Source organism: Carettochelys insculpta, chromosome 14, assembly GCF_033958435.1.
Source record: "Carettochelys insculpta isolate YL-2023 chromosome 14, ASM3395843v1, whole genome shotgun sequence".
In the NCBI taxonomy this organism is placed as follows: domain Eukaryota; kingdom Metazoa; phylum Chordata; order Testudines; family Carettochelyidae; genus Carettochelys; species Carettochelys insculpta.
The window spans coordinates 4,662,837-4,681,837 of NC_134150.1; the positions used below are offsets into that span (position 1 = coordinate 4,662,837).

Consider the following 19,001-nt stretch of genomic DNA (forward strand, 5'->3'; position numbering starts at 1 on the left):
CTGTTTGGTGAGGAGCATTAAAGAGACAGACTTCAAAGAGCTTCACTGATATAGCTACAAAACAAGGCTGAGCCTCACCTCCTTGTTGATTGCAATGTCACTTACACTGCTTCCTAAGGGGAACCAGACTCAGCCCTGGGGGAGTCCCTAATAAGGGCTACCATGGCCTGCCTTCTGGGGGTCGGCTGTCAGAATAGGCAGCAAGAGCATTCTCAGTGGCATATAGTGGAGTCAGGCAGCTACCAGGGAGCAGGACCATGGTGTAGGCAAGACCACTTGAATTGTCCCCAAAAGGTCACTAGGAAGCCAGTGCAGAATACAGAGCCCAACATTTTATGCTTACATTGCTGGCCCATTTAATAACCAGGCAACTGAATTCTCCCCAGGGGGCTTGCTTCCGAAAGGTGATGGGGATCCATAGCGGTCACTGAAATTGAGGGGCTTTGAAGAGACTTTGCACCTTGCTGAACAGGGCCTTGGGTGGGAAACAGGCTTTCAAAGGTAACCCCAAGGAAGCTCATTACAATGGGCCGGCGTGGATGTGGACAACGATGGTTCAGGCCACTGCAAAGAGGAAGGGCCATGCCACCCCCAGATCAGCCGAAGAGGGAAGTAGCATCATGAGCCATGTTTGGAAGCCAGGAGCAAGACTACAAGGTGCTGAGATGAAATTTTGCGATCGCCTTCTTCACAGAGAGGCCAGTTTCAGCCTCTCACCACCTCCGGAGAGACTTGGCCCCTTCCTTCCAGCATCACCTCTCTGGTCTGGATCAAGCTCAGTTCACCCAACTTTCACCAGAGGGGTCTGGGTAAAGCAGACAGAGCAGAGACTCCAAGTTGTGACACAGGGAGCTGAGGCTGATGTGCAAACAGAGGCTCCTGCTACCCAAATATCTACCCTTCAGTCTTCCCCAGCAGCTCTGATCCCTACCGGAGCCCGCTGAGGAGATCCAGGATGCCAACAGAGCCGCCTCCGTGCTCGAGCGAGACTGGATTTACAGGGAATAAGGCAATGGGTAATTTCATGGACCCTAGTGTAGACTGGCTATTACTGCTCTTCTCCATAACCTTCCCAATGAGGGACGTTCAAGACATCATGGATACCGGTTTGTTAGTTAGTGTCCAGACTAAGCATTTACGGTATCAATGGCATCGTGCCTGAGCAAAGGGAGGCCAAAACATAGCCCCATCGGTATCAGAACCAAGCTCTCCCTGCCCCAAGGCTTTTACTAACGTCCATTGGACAGGTACACGCCCAAATTCCATTAACAAAACCAAGCCAGACTCAGTCTAAAGTGTCCAGTTCCCGCTCGAGACACTCTACCCATGGAACTTGGTACAGCTGAGCATCCAAGTGGGTCTGACCAGTCATAGGATCATAAAATCTTCGGGCTGGAAGGGACCTCAGGAGCTCATCGAGTCCAGACCTCCCCCTTCCCTGCCCAGCCTTCATCAAGCTTGAACTAAAAAAAGTCTCCAAGGATGGAGATTCCACCACCTCTCTAGGCAACGCATTCCAGTGCTTCACCACCCTCCTGATGAAATAGTTTTTTCCTAATATCCAACCTACCCCTCTCCCTCTGTAACTTGAGACCATTGCTCCTTGTTCTGCCATCCCTCATGACTGAGAACATCCTCTCTCTATCCTCTTTAGAGTGCCCTTTCAGGAAGCTGAAGGCACTATCAAATCCCCCCTCACTCTTCTCTTCTGCAGACTAATACGTTTCTTTTTATGCTTCTTAAAAGTTTAACCTATGTACAAAAATACCAGGGAGAAACAAAATACCAAGGCCTTTCCTAAAAAATATTCGTCTTCAAATTAATTAAATTTTTAGATTTGCTTCACGAGGATCACCAAAGAGAGAGAATGTCCTTCAGCGCCTGAAGAGGATTTGAATGATTTTATAACTCTGAAAAAACAAAAAAGCAGTAAAGTAGCACTTTAAAGACTAACAAAATAGTTTATTAGGTGAGCTTTCGTGGGACAGACCCACTTCTTCAGACCATAGCCAGACCAGAACAGACTCAATATTTAAGGCTCAGAGAACCAAAAACAGTAAGCAAGGTAGACAAATCAGAAAAAAATTATCAAGGTCCTGCTTATGGAGAGGGAGTGAGAGATACCCAACGCTCTCCAAGGGCAGGCTGCTTGAATTCAGTAAGACTGTCCACCACCAAGAGGTGATCCACGAGTCAAAACTTCGTGAGCGGAGATGTGGGATTTGCCTCTCCCACAGGCAAAGTGAAAAACCTGTCCCCCTCAGCTGGATTTGAAACACGACTTCCCCTACCTACCATGGGAAAGCTGAGTTGAAGCGATGAGCGTTAGGTCTTTGCTGGAAAACCAAACAGGTCCATGCTCACGCCAGCCTCTCAGAGAAGCAAGTTCTGCTGCAGATACAGGCCTGGTGCTGAGAAGCTGTTGCCTCCCTGTGTTTGTGAAACTCGCTCTTGTGGATGCTGGTTTCATTGTTCTTCAGCTATTCTATATAGGCCCTAGAATGCCATCAGCAGTCCTTTGCACAAGTCCTCACTCCAGGCCTGGATTTAGGAAGGTGCTCTTGTTGTCAACTCAGCACTGGCTGTGTTAGTCCCCTTGGAAGAACTGAAGCCAGGCAGACCCAAAAGATCTGATGGTGTCCAGCAGTCTTGATAACGGTATCATTTTTACACTATTACAACCAACAGGGGCTCATACGTCCTAGTCTATTAATAACAGCCAAATTCATGTGTTTAAGCGGAGGGCCCAAACTCACCATGAGATCACAGAATCATAGAACACTAGGACTGGAAGGGACCTTGAGAGGCCATCGAGTCCAGCCCCCTGCCCTCATGGCAGGGCCAAGTACTGTCTAGACCATCCATGATAGACATTTATCTAACTTGTTCTTAAATATCCTAAGAGATGGAGATTCCACAGCCTCCCTAGGCAATTTATTCCACTGTTTGACCACCCTGACAGTTAGCAACTTTTTCCTAATGTCCAACCTAAACCTCCCTTGCTGCAGTTTAAGCCCCTTGCCTCTTGTTCTATCCTCAGAGGCCAAGCAGAACAAGTTTTCTCCTTCCTCCTTATGACACCCTTTTAGATACCTGAAAACCGCTATCATGTCCCCCCTTAATCTTTTTTCCCAAACTAAACAAGCCCAATTCTTTCAGCCTTTCTTCATAGGTCACATTCTCTAGACCTTTGATCATTTTTGTTGCTCTTTTCTGGACCCTTTCCAATTTCTCCACATCTTCCTTGAACTGCGGTGCCCAGAACTGGACACAATACTCCAACTGAGGCCTAAGCAGCGCAGAGTGGAGCGGAAGAATGACTTCTCGTGTCTTGTTCACAACACAAGATGCTTAATTTTTCAATATTTTCCCATGAAGTGGAAATTTCTTCCTGGCTTCACCTGGTGATTGGATTATGCCCTGAAGCATGAGGGACTGTACCCCCTGTAGGTCTCTGTGTAATTACTGGTGCTCATGTTTGTATCTATTCATGCACATAATTCCCTACTACATGCCTTGTAGCATATGCCCACCAACACTACCAGATCCAATGGAAACGTATCTGAGGGGGAAGCAAGATGTTTTGAGGGTCAACATGAAATGCTCAGAGGTCGCCCTAATCCCCAGAGAACCAGCTGTGCTATTTAGAGTCAGAATCACTCCAGCTAAGGCACCTCGCAGCTGCCACGTCTTGCGTGCTTGCTAATGGAGAGCGTTGAACAGCAAAAGATTGAATTCCATGTGAAAACGCCTCTGATGACAAAGGCACAGATGCAGACGTGCCCGGTAATGAGAACGAACTCCCTGCCTCCTGCTCGCACCCTCTAAGAGCCTACGCTAGTGTTAAAAGTGAATGGTTTGGTCTGAAGTTATTTGTAAGCATCGACAGTGAGGTTAAAGGGCCAGTAGGGTCCTGGCCATCAGTTTAAAGGGCCAGTAGGGTCCTGGCCATCAGGTTAAAGGGCTGCCTACAGAGGGGAGCAGCTGCCCCAGGGCCCTGCTCCCAGCCACTCTGCTTGGAGGATGGACCTAGGGGGGAAGTATGGGGTTGTCCCCCACACTCCCCAGCCATGGGAAACAGAGTGATGTGGCAGGGACCGAGCAGGGCACAGCGGGCTGGGTCAGTCCGTTTCCTGATGCTACTGGTGATTGCAGGGGCGGACCCAATCCCTGCTGCTGGTGCCAGGTCCCCTGCTAATCCCTGGGCCACATCGCTTGGGGAAGCGGGTGGAGTGATGGAGGACCCTGGGATGGATTTGGGAGGGCAGGAATGGGCTGGCAGCTCTAGCCCTTGATGCAGGAATGGCCACCGCAAAATGATGCCTGACGTTAGCTGCGGCAAGGCAGTGGGAAGTTGTCATTTAAAGGTATCTGGACCTTGTAGGAAGTGTGTGGTGCTGCTTATCTGCACCTACTGGAACCAGTGCCCTGTCCCCATGCAATTTTAAGGGGAGCATGTCTATTACCTTCCCGCAGTGGTCCCCAGGACTAGCATAAAGAGAAACGAAGGCAGGCAGGCAGGCAGGCAGAGTGCAGAAAACTGGCATATGCACGACAGAATTGCCAACTCTCACATGCATTCACCATGCCTTCTGTTACATGGGAGTGTTTTCCTTCAAACCACAGCTGCTGAAGTCAGGGAATTTTGTGACCTTTCATTGACAAAAGAAAAAAGAATGTTTCCAGCCCTCCTGGTTGCTGAGAGATGAACCCGAAAGGCTCAGAAAATCAAAGTGGAAAAAGCCCCTTTTTTTCAGCAATCACATGATTATTTACATCACTTACGATTTCTGAATCCCTTATGCTGTGAAAGAGAGAGATTTAGGGAACCAACCCCCAGTCCTCAAACACTTAAACAAGGCCAATCTGGGCAAAGAAAAGAAGAAGGCTGAATTATTTTACTGTCTAATGAAAAGATCCAGTTTGCAATCTGGAGTTTGCTCCGTGATTAGGGATCACTGAGTACCATTGAATACAACTAAGGAACCATGAATCTGACAGCTGTGTAGTTATAAATACACACACAAACATCTACAGCTGCAGAGGACATAACTAATGTTTAAAAGGGATAGTCACATGGCTATCAAGAATATCCAGAGTTATCAGAATTAATGGCAACAAAAAATTAGCTGGGATGTTAACCTCATGCTTCTGGGCTTGCATCAGTCTCTATGGAGTTTTTACACCTTCTTGGTAGCTGTTGGTACTGCCACTGTCAGAGACAGGTCATCAGGTTTAATCTGGTATGGCAACTCCTATGACAGAGGAATAAACGTACAACGCACCATGGGTAGGACTAGGTGCTGATTTCTGCCCCATACAACTCTGCTTGCTTCAGTCATAAGACAGTGCAGAATTTGCCTTATTAATAATAATAATAATAATAATAATAATAATAAAAATAAAATCCTGTTCCCTTTTGTTCTTCCGCGCTGTGAAATCAGCAACGGGATCAGAGACAAGCACTAAAAAGCATGCAGGAGAGGAGGAGGGAGCAAAGCTTATCAAATGTTATATCAACAGGGTATTTCAAAAGCTAAGAGAAATAAGAGAGATCTGATAAATAATCCTTGGGATTACAGCACAGCAATCTGACAAGGACACATTAACAGAGCTGGTAGAGAGTGGCAGATCCTGGGACATCGGAGGTACTAGCTCCTTGTTGGGCTCAAACGAAATTCTCAACTCCGTACTACCTTTATCCCTTTAATTTTTTCAGCCTCACCCAGGAGAAATCCCTTAATACTCATATCCTCTTCTTACACTCTCTAGCTTACAGGAGACCTACCACCTTCCTTGGTCTCAATCTCCTTTCGTAGGGGAATACTCCACCGCAGACAGTGTTACGTGCAGTTATGGTTAACCCTCGAATTACGCAGGGGTTGTGTTCCTGCAACCCCTGCGTCACTCGAATTTTCATGCAAATAGGGGGAAGATGGGAACCAGGCTGCTGCTTGGTTCCCAGCCCCCCACCCCCGGCTTGTGGACTCAGGAAACTGAACAGCCCGCCAGGGACGGTCAGTTTCCTGGCTGTTTCTCCCTGCCTTCTCCCGGTGGTGTGGCTCTCAGGCAGACAGCCGTGCGGCTGGGAGAAGGCACTGCAGAGCAGTGTCAAGTTGTGCTTCACCTGCGTTAAAGCAAGTTACACGCAACTTGAAGCCGCTTACGTCGAGGGTGTGTGTTCCTCCTGATTCACACCATCCAGAGAGAATCAGGCCCTGAGGTGCCCACAGTCCAGCATTCCATTAACCAAGAACATTTTTCCAGGAGTCTGTATTTTCTTATGCCATCCACACTAGCCTAATGTCCCCCCGTCTCATCAAAGACTGCGACACAGACCACCCCAGTCACCGTGCCGTCCCGGAGTTTGCAAGCCCTGATCCAACGGCCAGCCCTGATAAACAAGAATGTCGCAGGACTCCAAGACGGCGACAAAACCTCCTCCTCCGAGGGTGCACTCAAACAAGAACTCAGCAGGTTATTTTTCAGGGGACGTTCTTACCAAAGCCATTGTCCCAGAGGAAGAAGCACCCGCTGGTCCAGAGCTGTGACGGGGGACCACGTTTCCAGAGATGTTTGGGCACCTACACATGCAAACCATCTCAAGGAGGTTAGATACTTCATCTTCCTTGAAATCAATAGGAATTAAATGCCTCACTTAGATGGTTGTGTAAACCCCAAGAGGTGCCTGTGGGAATCTGGCCCCATGAATAGCCACAAAGATTCTTCTTCCCTGCATTTGTCCAGGGGACACCTGGACATTTTCCGTCTCCCTTTAGTTCTGCATATCTGGCCAGGAACATCATCCCCACCACCTTCAGAAGTAACAGGCAGCAACCACTGCCTGCTGGACTAACTTGGGCCGACGGTGTCTGACCCCGCTTACATCCACATACATCACTTCAGTGCCCCTCCTGCCTGCACATTTGTTCCTACTCTTTTGAGAGTCCAAATGACTCGCTTCCCCGGGGTGTCTGAGGTGCTGTGCTCCCAGGACCCCCTGCCTCCCGTAAGCGCAAGGGCCTGGATTCCCATCATCTCCTGCTAAGCCAGCTGTGCCTGAAGAGACCCAGCAGTGGCGGCCAATGTCATAGCAAGAGGGTGATGGGTCTGGGGCAGTGTACCACTTGAACACCCGTCGGGGAGCAGCCCAGGTTCTGCCACACTCCGGCTGCTGCACAAATTGAGCACGCCGCACGAATCCGATCGTCGCCTTCTGGGCGGTCACCTGACACCCAGTAGGACGTCTTCGTGTCACCCTCCTGTTTGTGAGTCAGTCCGCTGATGGCTGATCGGCTCCATTCTGGAGCCGTAGATCTTATCACAGAAGGGGCAGGTGTTGGAGAGCACGGGGCAGGTTTTGCTGCTCTTTTCTTCTTCTCTGCCTCTCCTTGTCTGCGCTGCAGTGGGACCTCTCAAATTGTGCCCCCCCTCACAGATTACCATTCTCTACTGGGGACAGCCTTGGGCAAGGTTCTCCCAAGTGTCAGCACTGATGCTGCACTTTTTCACATGTTCCCTCAGCACGTCCTTACGTCGCTTCCTCTATCTCCCAATGCTCCTCTGTCCGTCCTCCAACTCGGAAAACAGGATCCATTTCGGGAGGCACTGATCAGACAGCCGACCCGCGTGACCAATCCAGCAAAGTCACTGATGAATGACAACAGCTTCAATGCTGGTCAGGTTTGACTCTTCCAGGATGCTAGTGTTCGTGCACCTGTCCTCTCCAAGAGAGATTTAGGATCCTCCTAAGGCAGCATTGATGATATCTTCCAAGTGCCTTCAGATGACGCTTGTGCATTGTCCAGGTTTCACATGCCAACAGTAGCATTGGAACAACCACTGTGCAGTACACAAGGAACTTTGTCTTGTGATAGATGTTCTGGTTCTCCAAGAGGCCCCATGAGAACCCGCCCACTGCCTCAGGGTTAGCTCAGCCCCTGGGGGAGCAGCTCTCCCAGTCCCAACACAGAACCTCAGCAACCCCACTCTGTTGGATGCAGGCAAACGCCCTTTCTCCTGTCGCACTGATGCGCCATCATTGTGTATAAACACGCTCCCACATCACACTTGTGACACTGGTCATTCGCCTCCCACCCCCCTGCTCTGATAGCAGTCCCAGAAGCCTTCCGTCTGGTCTGTGCCAGCGAATGAGGATAGAACCAGCAGACGGACACTGCCAGCTCTGCAGACCCAGCGCTGGCGTTGGCGGTTCCTGTCCCTCCGTACATCACACGCAGGAGGAACGAGCTGCTGCATGCGTGCCAATAACTGGAGGAGTGAGACCTACTCCAAAGCCCCAGTCCCGCGCCCAGAAATGGACGGAGATCAGGGCAAGGCCTGGAACATCGAGTGAAAGCCCCAGGCTGGGTTTCCTGGGCAACGCGTGCGGCTTGTAGCGCCGTACACGGCCTTATTGCACAGGGGAACGTCAGCCTGAGGGCTCCTTTCACCCAAGAGCTCACAGACGGCACTCTGAGAACAGGGACCCAGTGCGGAGGGTCCCTGGGTTGGAGGCTTACCAAGCTTCTGCAGCGAAGCTTCGCTGAGCAGGATAAAGACTCAACATCCTTTTCTCCCCCACCCCACAAAAAGAGGAGCACCTGAAAAGCAGCCGTCCCGCAGCCACCCAGCCCTCTCCTCCTCTTTATCTGTATTACTGTCAGGCCTACAGACCACAGTGCCACAGCAAGAGACAGCCCTGCCCCTGCAGTGTTCAGAGCCTCCCCACTTCACGGCTCACCCACTGGGTTATAACTTCATTCTGGCACCCAGCCCGAGTCCCGTCCACACGCAAGCCCGTTATCTCAAGTGCTTTTCACTCAAGTTGGCTGCCCACAACCCAAATCAGCTGCTAATAGACCCACTGGGTACTCATCTGGTCACTCTGAGCCTCTCCCGTGAGCGAGCCTAACCTCAGAGGACTGAATTCGTGTTATCTACAGGTCATGCTAACTTTGGAGGGGAGACTTCATTTCAATTGCCTGTGTCCACCTCCCTCTCTTTTACTGCGCGCCTTCCAAAATCACCAGTCGGGGCTACCACAATCAGGAGACAGGCTTAAAAATTGTACCGGTTTTGTTTTTAAATAACACCCCTGAGATTCTCACTATTTCCCCTCTGATTCTTGAACCCTTCAGGGTCACATTTTCAATCTCTTCTGTAGAGCAATGAGAGCCAGAGGGTTTTTTGTTTTTTTTTAAAAAACAAAAGCTGATCATCTCCACTAACGACCTAATGCTGGGTGCTGGGGTCTGAATTAAAAATACGCCAAGTATCACAAGACCAGTGAGAATAAAAAAGAAATTGCACCAGCTGGCAAGAGTGCTAAGGAAGATGGGGAAAGAGAGCTGGAATTAACCCACTGTGCACCGGCCATCTTCCTGCTTGTTCTAACTTTGTATTGTATCCCTTCTCCAGCTGCACACACATTGTCCATAGTAAATGCCGAAGCGATTTGGGGACGTCCGTCCTGCATTCTGTGCTGTTCTTTAGCTGTAATTTACCCCTAAATGTCTTCTAAGAGCCCAGTCAGCAGGGGAAGTGTTGGTAATGCTGCTAGACAATATCAGGCAAATTTTCTCATCCAGCACCGGTCAGGTCCTGAAGGTGTGGGACTAGAGAGATTCAACCTCTATCTGAATTTTGGGGCAGAGATGCTGAGGAAGGTCTGGATTGGAAATGGAAACCAGCTACTGTGGATGGAGGGGAGGGGTGTTGGAATTAAGCTCTCTAAGGAATGAGCTGCAAAGAGTTATCGCTAGCCTGTGATTTAATAACCCCACCGCATGGCTTCTACTGCGCCGAGCCCTGAGCTATTGGCTTAGCCTTGCGCCGAATGCAGGCAAGCCAGGGTAAGCCCCAGTTATGAGCGCGCTTCAAAATCCAAGGTTTGAGCCTATCAATCCTGGTAACGAGGCAGCGGTGAAATACAACAAAGCAATGGAAGAGTGAAGTGAGGCAAAAAGTACCACCAGACTAATGTCCTCTTCTCACCCAGGGTAGTGGTGAAATCATTTTCCCTAATATCCCGCCTAGGCCTCCCGCTCTCCTGTCATCTATTTCCAGTCTTTGACAAATAGCGGCTTGGGTCGCTATTCCTCCCCACCCTGGCTAATAGCCACTAATGGAGCTAACCTCCGTGAACGTATCTAGCTCCTTTTTGAACCCTGTTAAAGTCCTGGCCTTCACAGCCTCCTCTGGCCAGAAGTTCTACAGGCCTTCCGCAGCAGAGCTCTGAGTAAGGAAGAAAGGGCAGGTAGACTTCATACTCGTGTGCCTTCAAGGGGTCATGCCTCTTTCTTAGCAGGCAGCGTGGACTGTTAGCTTACAATCAGGCTGCTTTTTCAACACCATTGATTGTTTCCAGCCATTTTTAAGATGCTCAACAGTAAAGTCACGTATGGGCAGTACGATCACCAATTATTTCTGCCAGCTAGCTCAACAATTAGATCCAAGACTGCAAAGGTTTATTCCAACATATCCAGCACGCGAGTGAAAAAAGGTGGGAAGCCGAAGAGTCTCTCTGAAAGGTAATTTTCATTTCCCAACGCTTATTAATCCTTTACGTGTCAACTCCAGTACGTGTGTGTTTCTCTCTCCCTCAGTCTTATGCACGCACTGGTTTTTGCTCCCCCTCTCAGCAGCTGACGAGCGCCGTTGTTTTGTGATATGCGTTGCCATGGAAAAAACCCAGCATGGGGGTTTGTTCAGCGCTGGGAAATAGCGCATCTCTCTGAGAGAAGCTTACTGAGAACGGGGCGGATTCAGGCCCGGTGACGGCACAGGCTCCCAGGTGCCACGGCGAACTTCTCATACATACATCAGTGCTGAGAACTGTGACATCCAGGCTACGTCTACACGTGCACCCAACTTCGAAATAGCTTATTTCGATGTTGCGACATCGAAATAGGCTATTTCGATGAATAACGTCTACACGTCCTCCAGGGCTGGCAACGTCGATGTTCAACTTCGACGTTGCTCAGCCCAACATCGAAATAGGCACAACGAGGGAACGTCTACACGGCAAAGTAGCACACATCGAAATAAGGGAGCCAGGCACAGCTGCAGACAGGGTCACGGGGCGGACTCAACAGCAAGCCGCTCCCTTAAAGGGCCCCTCCCAGACACACTTTCATTAAACAGGGAAAGATACACAGAGCCAACAACTAGTTGCAGACCCTGTATATGCAGCACGGACCCCCAGCTGCAGCAGCAGCAGCCAGAAGCCCTGGGCTAAGGGCTGCTGCCCACGGTGACCACAGAGCCCCGCAAGGGCTGGAGAGAGAGTATCTCTCAACCCCCCAGCTGATAGCCGCCATGGAGGACCCCGCTATTTCGATGTTGCGGGACGCGGATCGTCTACACGTCCCTACTTCGATGTTGAACGTCGAAGTAGGGCACTATTCCCATCCGCTCATGGGGTTAGCGACTTCGACGTCTCGCCGCCTAACGTCGATTTCAACTTCGAAATAGCGCCCAACACGTGTAGACGTGACGGGCGCTATTTCGAAGTTACTGCCGCTACTTCGAAGTAGCGTGCACGTGTAGACGCAGCCCCAGTTAGGTAGTGGGGCAGACGGAAATCAGATATCATCTGCCTACCCCCACAGCCGGACGTTGACAAGTACGCCTAGAACATCTGCACTTACGCTTCCTTTGCCAGCTGCCAGAGCTTATTGCACACCTTGACCGACCAGGCTGCTTGCCAACAGCCCCTCCACTGCACCACACTCATTGATTCTGGTTTCTATGGCACCGCAAAGGAGATGGAACTTGAACTGCCATATCGGCCCTGGAGGGGCCTCCTGGGACAGGGTGCATGGCTGGAAAGCGACCAGGCACAGCGGCTTCAGCTGAAGATCTGAGAAACGGCAGCTGGCTTGTGACCCCGCACCTGGAGGTGGTCACGGCGCTTGAGGACCGAGAGGTAAAGGTCTGACTCACTAAGCAAACCATGCTGATAAAGCCAGAGGCAGGGCTGGCCAGCTGTGTTCTGTTCGTTTGCGAATTATCCCAGTAAAAGTCTTTTCCTCATCCATTTCCCCATAGGGCATGGAGTTCACCCACAATGGAAGTTATCTGTGTCAACCCCTCCCCCTCAAGCCCTATCGTGGGAGAAGTAAGCTCTCCATCCCTTCCTATGTGCAAATCAATTTTCTCTAGCCACAGCATTCCATGTACTAATGTTGTCTTGTCACTCCTCTCATGGAGGTTAGGTCCGCCCGTGCCTAAAAGCCAACGTGGGTAGGGATGGTGTCCCTGGCCTCTGTTTGTCAGAGGTTGGGAATGGATGACGGGGAGGGATCACTCCAGGACTCCCTGTTCTCTCCACTCCCTCTGGGGCATGTGGTGTGGACCTCTGTTGGAAGACAGGAGACTGGGCTAGATGGGTTCTGATGTTCTTATGTTCTCCTCTGTATGTATGAGTCCTGGTGGCCATAACGATGATATTAGGGTTAGAACAGTAACAATGGATGGGGAGAGGAAGAGATGGATCAAAACACACATGAGCAGCACCTTTTTCATGTTCAAAGGCGAGCACGTGACGTCCCCGAATCTCCCTCATCATCTGGAGCCACTTACAACCAGAGGTCCAAGTTCTCTGATGCAACCTGACGCTGCCTCACTGGCTTCAACCAGAGAATCTGGCCGGTTCTGAGTACATCATAAGGCAGCATGTGTAGGCAGACATAGGCTAGCTTGAATCTATTTGGTGCAGGTAATGACAAACATGAGGATATGGTGACACAGACCTCTGCATGGCTAGCAACACAGGAGGGTCCCCAGCACCCTCCAGACGGCTTTACTAGGGTGGGTAGCCTATGCTGAATTCTGCACCAACCTGTCCTCACTAGCATGGCGACCTGTGCCAGCGAGACTCAAGCTAACGTGAGCGTACCTACCCACACTGCAATCACAACTTCATCGATGGTGTAGCTTTACCCTCCATGGGTCTCTGCGGTGGGTCTGAAGAGCAGCACCTGAAGAACCAGCCCCCTGGGAGGTAGTCAGCAGATACAGGTGAAGATCACAGAGATGGGCCTGAGCAACAATATTCCATTCCTAGTCATGAAATTCAAGATCTGGATCCAGAATCTTCCCACGCTTGGGAACACCAAAATCTAGGGTTTGGTTTTCTCCAGCCAAAACTCTTTGAACATCTGAGCCTAGGGTCTCCAAATGGGGGTCTCCGGTCGTTTTTACCTGGTGCTAAGCCCCCTTCTGCCACAGCAAACGCACTCAGGACTTTTCACTTGTAAAAGTAAAATGTACCTCTCCTGAAAGAAGCTGCCGTCATCTCTTCAGCCAGTGTCTCTTTCTCAGGAGACTATTATTAGAGTTAACATTATTGGCATTATTTGCTCTGTGCATTCAAGATGGGATCAAAGAGGGATCGACAGGGGAATAAAAAAATCTCTTCTTGATAATCCTTTGTGCATCTTAAAAATGAAAGGTTTGGTTCAGACTTGCTGACAGTAGACCCATTACCCTAGTACTATTTAAAAGCTCCTTTGAGTAAAATATTAGTGCCACTGATGGGTACAATTTGCATGTGATTAATGCTCTTCTATTCATTTTTAGGTCTGGAGGCTCCTCCCCCACACCTCTTGAATTCTGACATGCAAAGCAAAAATTAAAAATAAAGAATGGTCGGCAATTCATAATCAACTCACCCCAGTTCAGACTTGCCAACAACAAGACAAAAGCTGGTTACTCCCCTTTTCAGAACTGTTGTTGTTTGAGATGCGTTACTCATATCAGAGAATCTTAGGGCTGGAAGGGACCTCAGGAGGTCATCTAGTCCAGCGCCCTGCTCAAAGCAGGATCAACCCCAACTAAATCATCCCAGCCAGGACTTTGTCCAGCCGGGACTTAAAAACCTCCAGGGATGGAGATTCCACCACCTCTCTAGGCAGCGCATTGCAGTGTTTCAGAATCTTCCTAGTTAAACAGTTTTCCCCAATATCCAACCGAGCCCTCCTCCACTGCAACTTGAGGCCACTGCTCCTTGTTCGGCCATCTGCCACCATTGAGACCAGCCTCGCTCCACCCTCCTTGGAAGCTGAAGGCTGCTATCAAATCCCCCCGCCCTTCCTTTTTGCAGACTCTTCTTGTCGGAGACAGTGCCTGAGCCAGCTCAGCGCTGGGCACTGACGTTTCCTGCTAAAGCCAATGAGAGCTGCAGGCATTCGGCCTCTCACAGGACCTCTCACAGGTAGACGAACAGGTTTCTCACAGCAATGCCTCTGCACCCCTCCCTCACAGCAACGCAGCCCAGTTCCGACACCGCAGCCCTGGCTTGGCCAATGTACCTCAGTCCTGAGGGCTCTCTCCCAACACACGGACCTTTACCCACGCTAAGCAGCGCGGCTTGGCTCTCTGCGACGGGGCCAGTCACCCACGAGAGAGGAGATCAAAATGCTTCTGTTTCCAAAACCGCAGGCGCCTGAAAGCCCAGCTCCTGGACAGAGGCACCAAACGCTGCTTTATGCTGGAAAGACAGGCTCTATATTAAACAGCATTAACCCCCCACCACGGCTTCCCTGCCTGCTGTTATACTGGTCACAGTGCTAGTGGAGCACATGAGTTTGAATGACACCTATTAAAATTGGGGCCAGAAGGAAAAAGCCAAGTGTTTTGTCCGTACGTCGTAGCAACGAACAATTTCCCATTGTTTCCCACTGACTTTTAACGGGAGCAAAATTAACCCTGATGCGGAATGCTCGTTCAAACTCACCCGCGGAGTTTAACCTTGGAAATGGGACAAGCGAAGTGAAGAAATAAATCGCACATCTGTTTGCTGGTGTGTTAAGCACAGAAGACCAAAAAACAGTAGATTGGGGGCCTAGTTCAGCGGCTGTGGAGTGTCTGGGACTGGGGAGATCCAGGGTCAGTCCCCTGCTTCGGTAAAAACGTCCTGTGTGGCCTTGGCCAACACGCTTAGCCGCTGAGTGCCTCAGTTTCCCCTCCGACAGTGGGGATAAAAGCACCGTCCCACCTCACAGGGGTCTGGCGAGGTTAAGAACACTTGAGCATGAGGTGCTCGGACATGAGGATGATGGTAGTAGCTAAGCACCGAGGACAGGCTGCATCTCGTCACGTCCCTGAAAGCGCACATGGCACGAGAGGAAATAGGACCTCTGCTGAGGTTATTAAACTGAGGCTTGGCAGACTCGAGTTCAATTCTTGGCTCTGCCATTGATTTCCTGTATGTCTGGATGAGCTGCCTTGTGCCTCAGTTTCCCTTCTGCATTACAGAGAGGACAACGCTTCCTTACCACACATAGGGTCTGGGGATTAAATTCCATGGTGCTCACAAGAAGCTCAAACATTGCAGGGAGAGAAGCTACACACCCCAGAACAGAACCTCAAATGCCCCAGTCTCTGAATTCCATTGTATCTGCCTTTGTCAGGAACCTACAGCAGGGGGGCTTTCCAAACTCAACGAGGGCTAAATATACATGAAATTACTTCTTCCCTAGACACAGCTGTTCCAAGCCTTTACTGGTGAGACGTTCCATCTACTTTCAAGCAAAGGTCATTATCGGCCCGTTGGCTAAGGTCAAGCATGGTACATATCACTAACATCTGATACGTCCTCCACCAAGGGACCGCAGGCTGCGTCCCCAGCAGACAGATTAAGTTGTCTGGTAGGTCTTTTTCATCTTGCACTTCCATAAGCTGCTGCCTTGTAGGAGATGGCCAGATGGTTAAGCTTAATGAGCCTTGCTTAAATTCCAAGCCAAGGCAGAGATACAGATGAAAAGACAGACCCTTGTTAACTTACCGCTGCAAACTCCTGCTGGGTAGCCTGGGCAGCAAACCGGGCCACGTGATTGACAATGGGAGAGAAGTTGGTTGGTCCGTAGAAGCGTATGTGAGGCAGGCAGGCTGAGTATGCTTGGACGATGCCTTCCACTCCTGAAAGAGAATCAGACACACCAGACATTAGTTAACGCCCCTAGGCTGGCCAGAAGGCTCCTCGCGGTAACCTTCTCCATGTGCATCAAAACCGATTTCAGACTGCGGGCAGAAGTTTGAGATCACTAACGCCAATCTTTATTTTGCTTCTCTTATGACAGGGGCATCTTGAAGCCCCAGCGGAGAATCTGAGCCCACTTCTGTGAGAGACAGGCAGACTGACAGTATGTGCCGGTGGTTAGGGCACTGGACTAAAACCCCATGGATCTCTGGCACATACTTTGTCTAACCTCAGCATCTCTTGAAGCCACCTGCTGACCTCCTCTGGAGTTGCGGCTGCTCAGAACTTTACAAAACAAGGCTCCAAAGGCCTTTTGTGTTGACAGCCCTTTTCCAGCAGACACTGGACCCTCTGTGGGTAAAAGAGAGGGCTTTCAACTCCTGAATTCTGATAGGCTTCCTATAGCTTCTTTGGAAACATACCAAGCCACATGAATAATCTGACTGAGCCGGAGTGCAAACAGATGCCCTTACAGATTCTCACCATGCCTAGGAAGGAACTAAGATGGCCACAGAGCAGGGGAAGTGGTGGAGAGAAGCCACATTCACAAAACCATCTGTTTGGAAATCTGAACCAAGAAGTTTCACTGATGTTTTGAAAGCGTCCTTCTGTTCGAGAGTTGTAAGGGGTTCTTTTGTTTTCCCTACTGACAGCCCAGCTCAGGTGTGTATATGCTAGTTACTAAGTTAGACTAAGGATACAGGTCTGTGTCAGCTCAGGCGCAGCAAGGAAATAATCCATCCCTGGAGCAGACTCCTTTCGTTTGCCACGGCTGATCATATGATAAGGATTACATGGGTCTCTCCCTACCACATCCCTTGTCTGGACTCTCCCACCAGCTTGTAGGGTCCTTGTACTACTGGTGGCAGATTTAGGGCTATCCAAGGGGCTTGAGCATGGCTGGCTCCAAACTCAAGGTCCTCTCTCTTGTTGGCTTAGTTAGCTGAGAAAAATGTTTTCCTCACTTCTGAAAAACTGAGGCCAAATTCTGCTCTGGGGGGCGGGCGCAACCGGAGAGGGACTTTCAAAAGGAAGCCACTGCGCACACCAGAAGATGGACAGAACATGGCTTGAAACTCAACGCACGGCTCGACTGCGACACCCAACTCTGCAGGAAGCAGGAATCGGAGCCACTTGGAGAAGTGAGCGCTAGGCTGCTCAGATGGAAACTTCTTCCGAGTAAAGCCACAAAAAAGGGAAACACACCGGGTACTTCATTCCTGCAGCCTCTGAGCACTCCCTGCATTCCAGCCTCACCAGAACAGCATGACACCAACTCCCTGGAGGATCATCTGTGCTCATATCACCCAGGCAACCAGCCTCCGCCAAAGTCTTCACACCCATGCAGGATGTGAATGTGGCTCTTCCGAGAGATTCAACTCCCGATGGTGTCCTGGACTCGCAGCTCCATTCGTTTCCCCCCCGTTCCATCAACTCTCCTTTAAAGTAGGCTCACGCACAAGTCACATCTAGCTGCCTCTGAACAAAACACGCACCTTTCAACGGGAACCGAGAGTTGTCTCTCCCCTTCTAAGGGATGCATTAAGGCTTTGGCTCCAAAGAACTGAGCGAGGGATGGGGGTTTGGATCACTTAATGATCATTTATTTTATTCATTCCCTCTGGGGCACTTGGTCTGGCCCAATATGGCCATTCTTATGCTGGAATATAGCTAGTTCCTAGTGGTAAACCTGATTAAGCTGCGGTGGGCCCAGCTGCTGTATTAACATCAGCTACCATTAAAACCTCCTAAGCTGCAACCGCTTCCACCCTGACACGGCTCCTCTACAGATGTAGCAACCTGCTGGCACACAAGTTCTAGGATGTGGGGCTAAGTGTCTATTTTAAGGATGGGATTTTTTCAAGGGAGCCTAAGTGACTTAGGAGCTCAACTCCCATGAAAGTCAATGGGACTTGTGCTCCTCAGTCACTTGGAGAGTCTTGAAAATCCCACCCTGCCCACTGCAATCCCAAGCACGACTCTGCAAGTTTTCTTTTTGCCAAATCTGTTTCTAGGACTACTGCGGAAACCTCCCGCGTGTGGGTCCCCGAGCCGGAAAGGGCTGAGCCCATGTAGGTACTTACCGGAGCAGAACGGGTTGGTGGGGTTGAAGTTTATGGCAAATTCGTGAGATACCTGGTGGGGGAAAAACAACAACCCAAACTGATGTGAAAACTAAGCACGTGGGGAGGGGGGGTTCTGTGAGATTCCCTAACCCCCACTTTTGCCAAGGGCCGGAAAACAGCCATGTATTATGTACTTATTCTTAGTCATCGATCTATATCGATATAGCTAGATAATAGACGGCTCAATGCTCTCCTCCTCCCCGAAGGCCAGGGTCTCCCAGGCCCCTGCTCTAACACAATCCCCCTCCTCTTCCCCAGTGGCCAGCTCCACCCTCCCTATCTGCCTGGGTCTCACCAGAACCACCGCCACCACACACTTCTCCCTCCCGGCAGTGGGGTGTGCGCGCAGAGTGGCGGTGAGCAGCCTCTAAGCAGGAGACACATTTCACTGATCAAGGAGCCCCATGCGGCTCAAGAGCTGGGGGTTGGCCACCCCGGCCCAAACCTCCACTCAAGCTTCTTCTGAAACTGGGATTCCCGCTATTAGGTTCCTACTGAACGGGGATAAACTGGGTTTGTCCCTTTGTGCTCCTTGAAGAAGGGCCCAGAGCCTCCGAAGGTCCTTTGGTGCCTAGTTCCTAGGGATTGCACCGATATACCTCCATATCTTTGAGGACGGGGCCGGAGAGGGGCCAGCTCATCTCACACATTCTGCACCTGTGACACACACTCGCTAGGAGAAGTGACTTTAATTCCAAGGGAGGACATGAAAGGCTCAAAACAACATTAAACACTTTACCCAGCGTCCCTGAGTTTGTGGGCACAGTCCCTGTTCCCCATCCCTTTGCAAGCTGGCACAGCAGAGCAGATGAGAAAGGTCAACCCCACAAACTGGTCAGCCTGGCTCATCAAGGAAATTGCTCACCTCCCTAGACTGTAAGAAGAGACTC

General features: G+C 50.4%; 1 protein-coding gene and 1 non-coding gene across 4 annotated transcripts in view; both read right to left on the reverse strand.

Annotated features, from left to right (window-relative positions):
- Window positions 1-19,001, reverse strand: part of CPNE2 (copine 2) — a 163,633-nt gene that overhangs the window by 3,982 nt on the left and 140,650 nt on the right. For all 3 annotated transcript variants that reach the window (XM_075009120.1, XM_075009119.1, XM_075009118.1), the window contains 2 exons: window positions 18,070-18,121; window positions 15,791-15,924 (listed from right to left, as the gene is read on the reverse strand). In XM_075009120.1, coding sequence (XP_074865221.1) covers window positions 15,791-15,924; window positions 18,070-18,121 — 186 coding nt within the window. The remainder of the gene's footprint in view (window positions 1-15,790; window positions 15,925-18,069; window positions 18,122-19,001) is intronic.
- LOC142020945 (small nucleolar RNA SNORA57) lies at window positions 8,137-8,278 on the reverse strand. Its single transcript, XR_012647569.1, has one exon. It is a non-coding gene; the product is annotated as a small nucleolar RNA SNORA57 (small nucleolar RNA).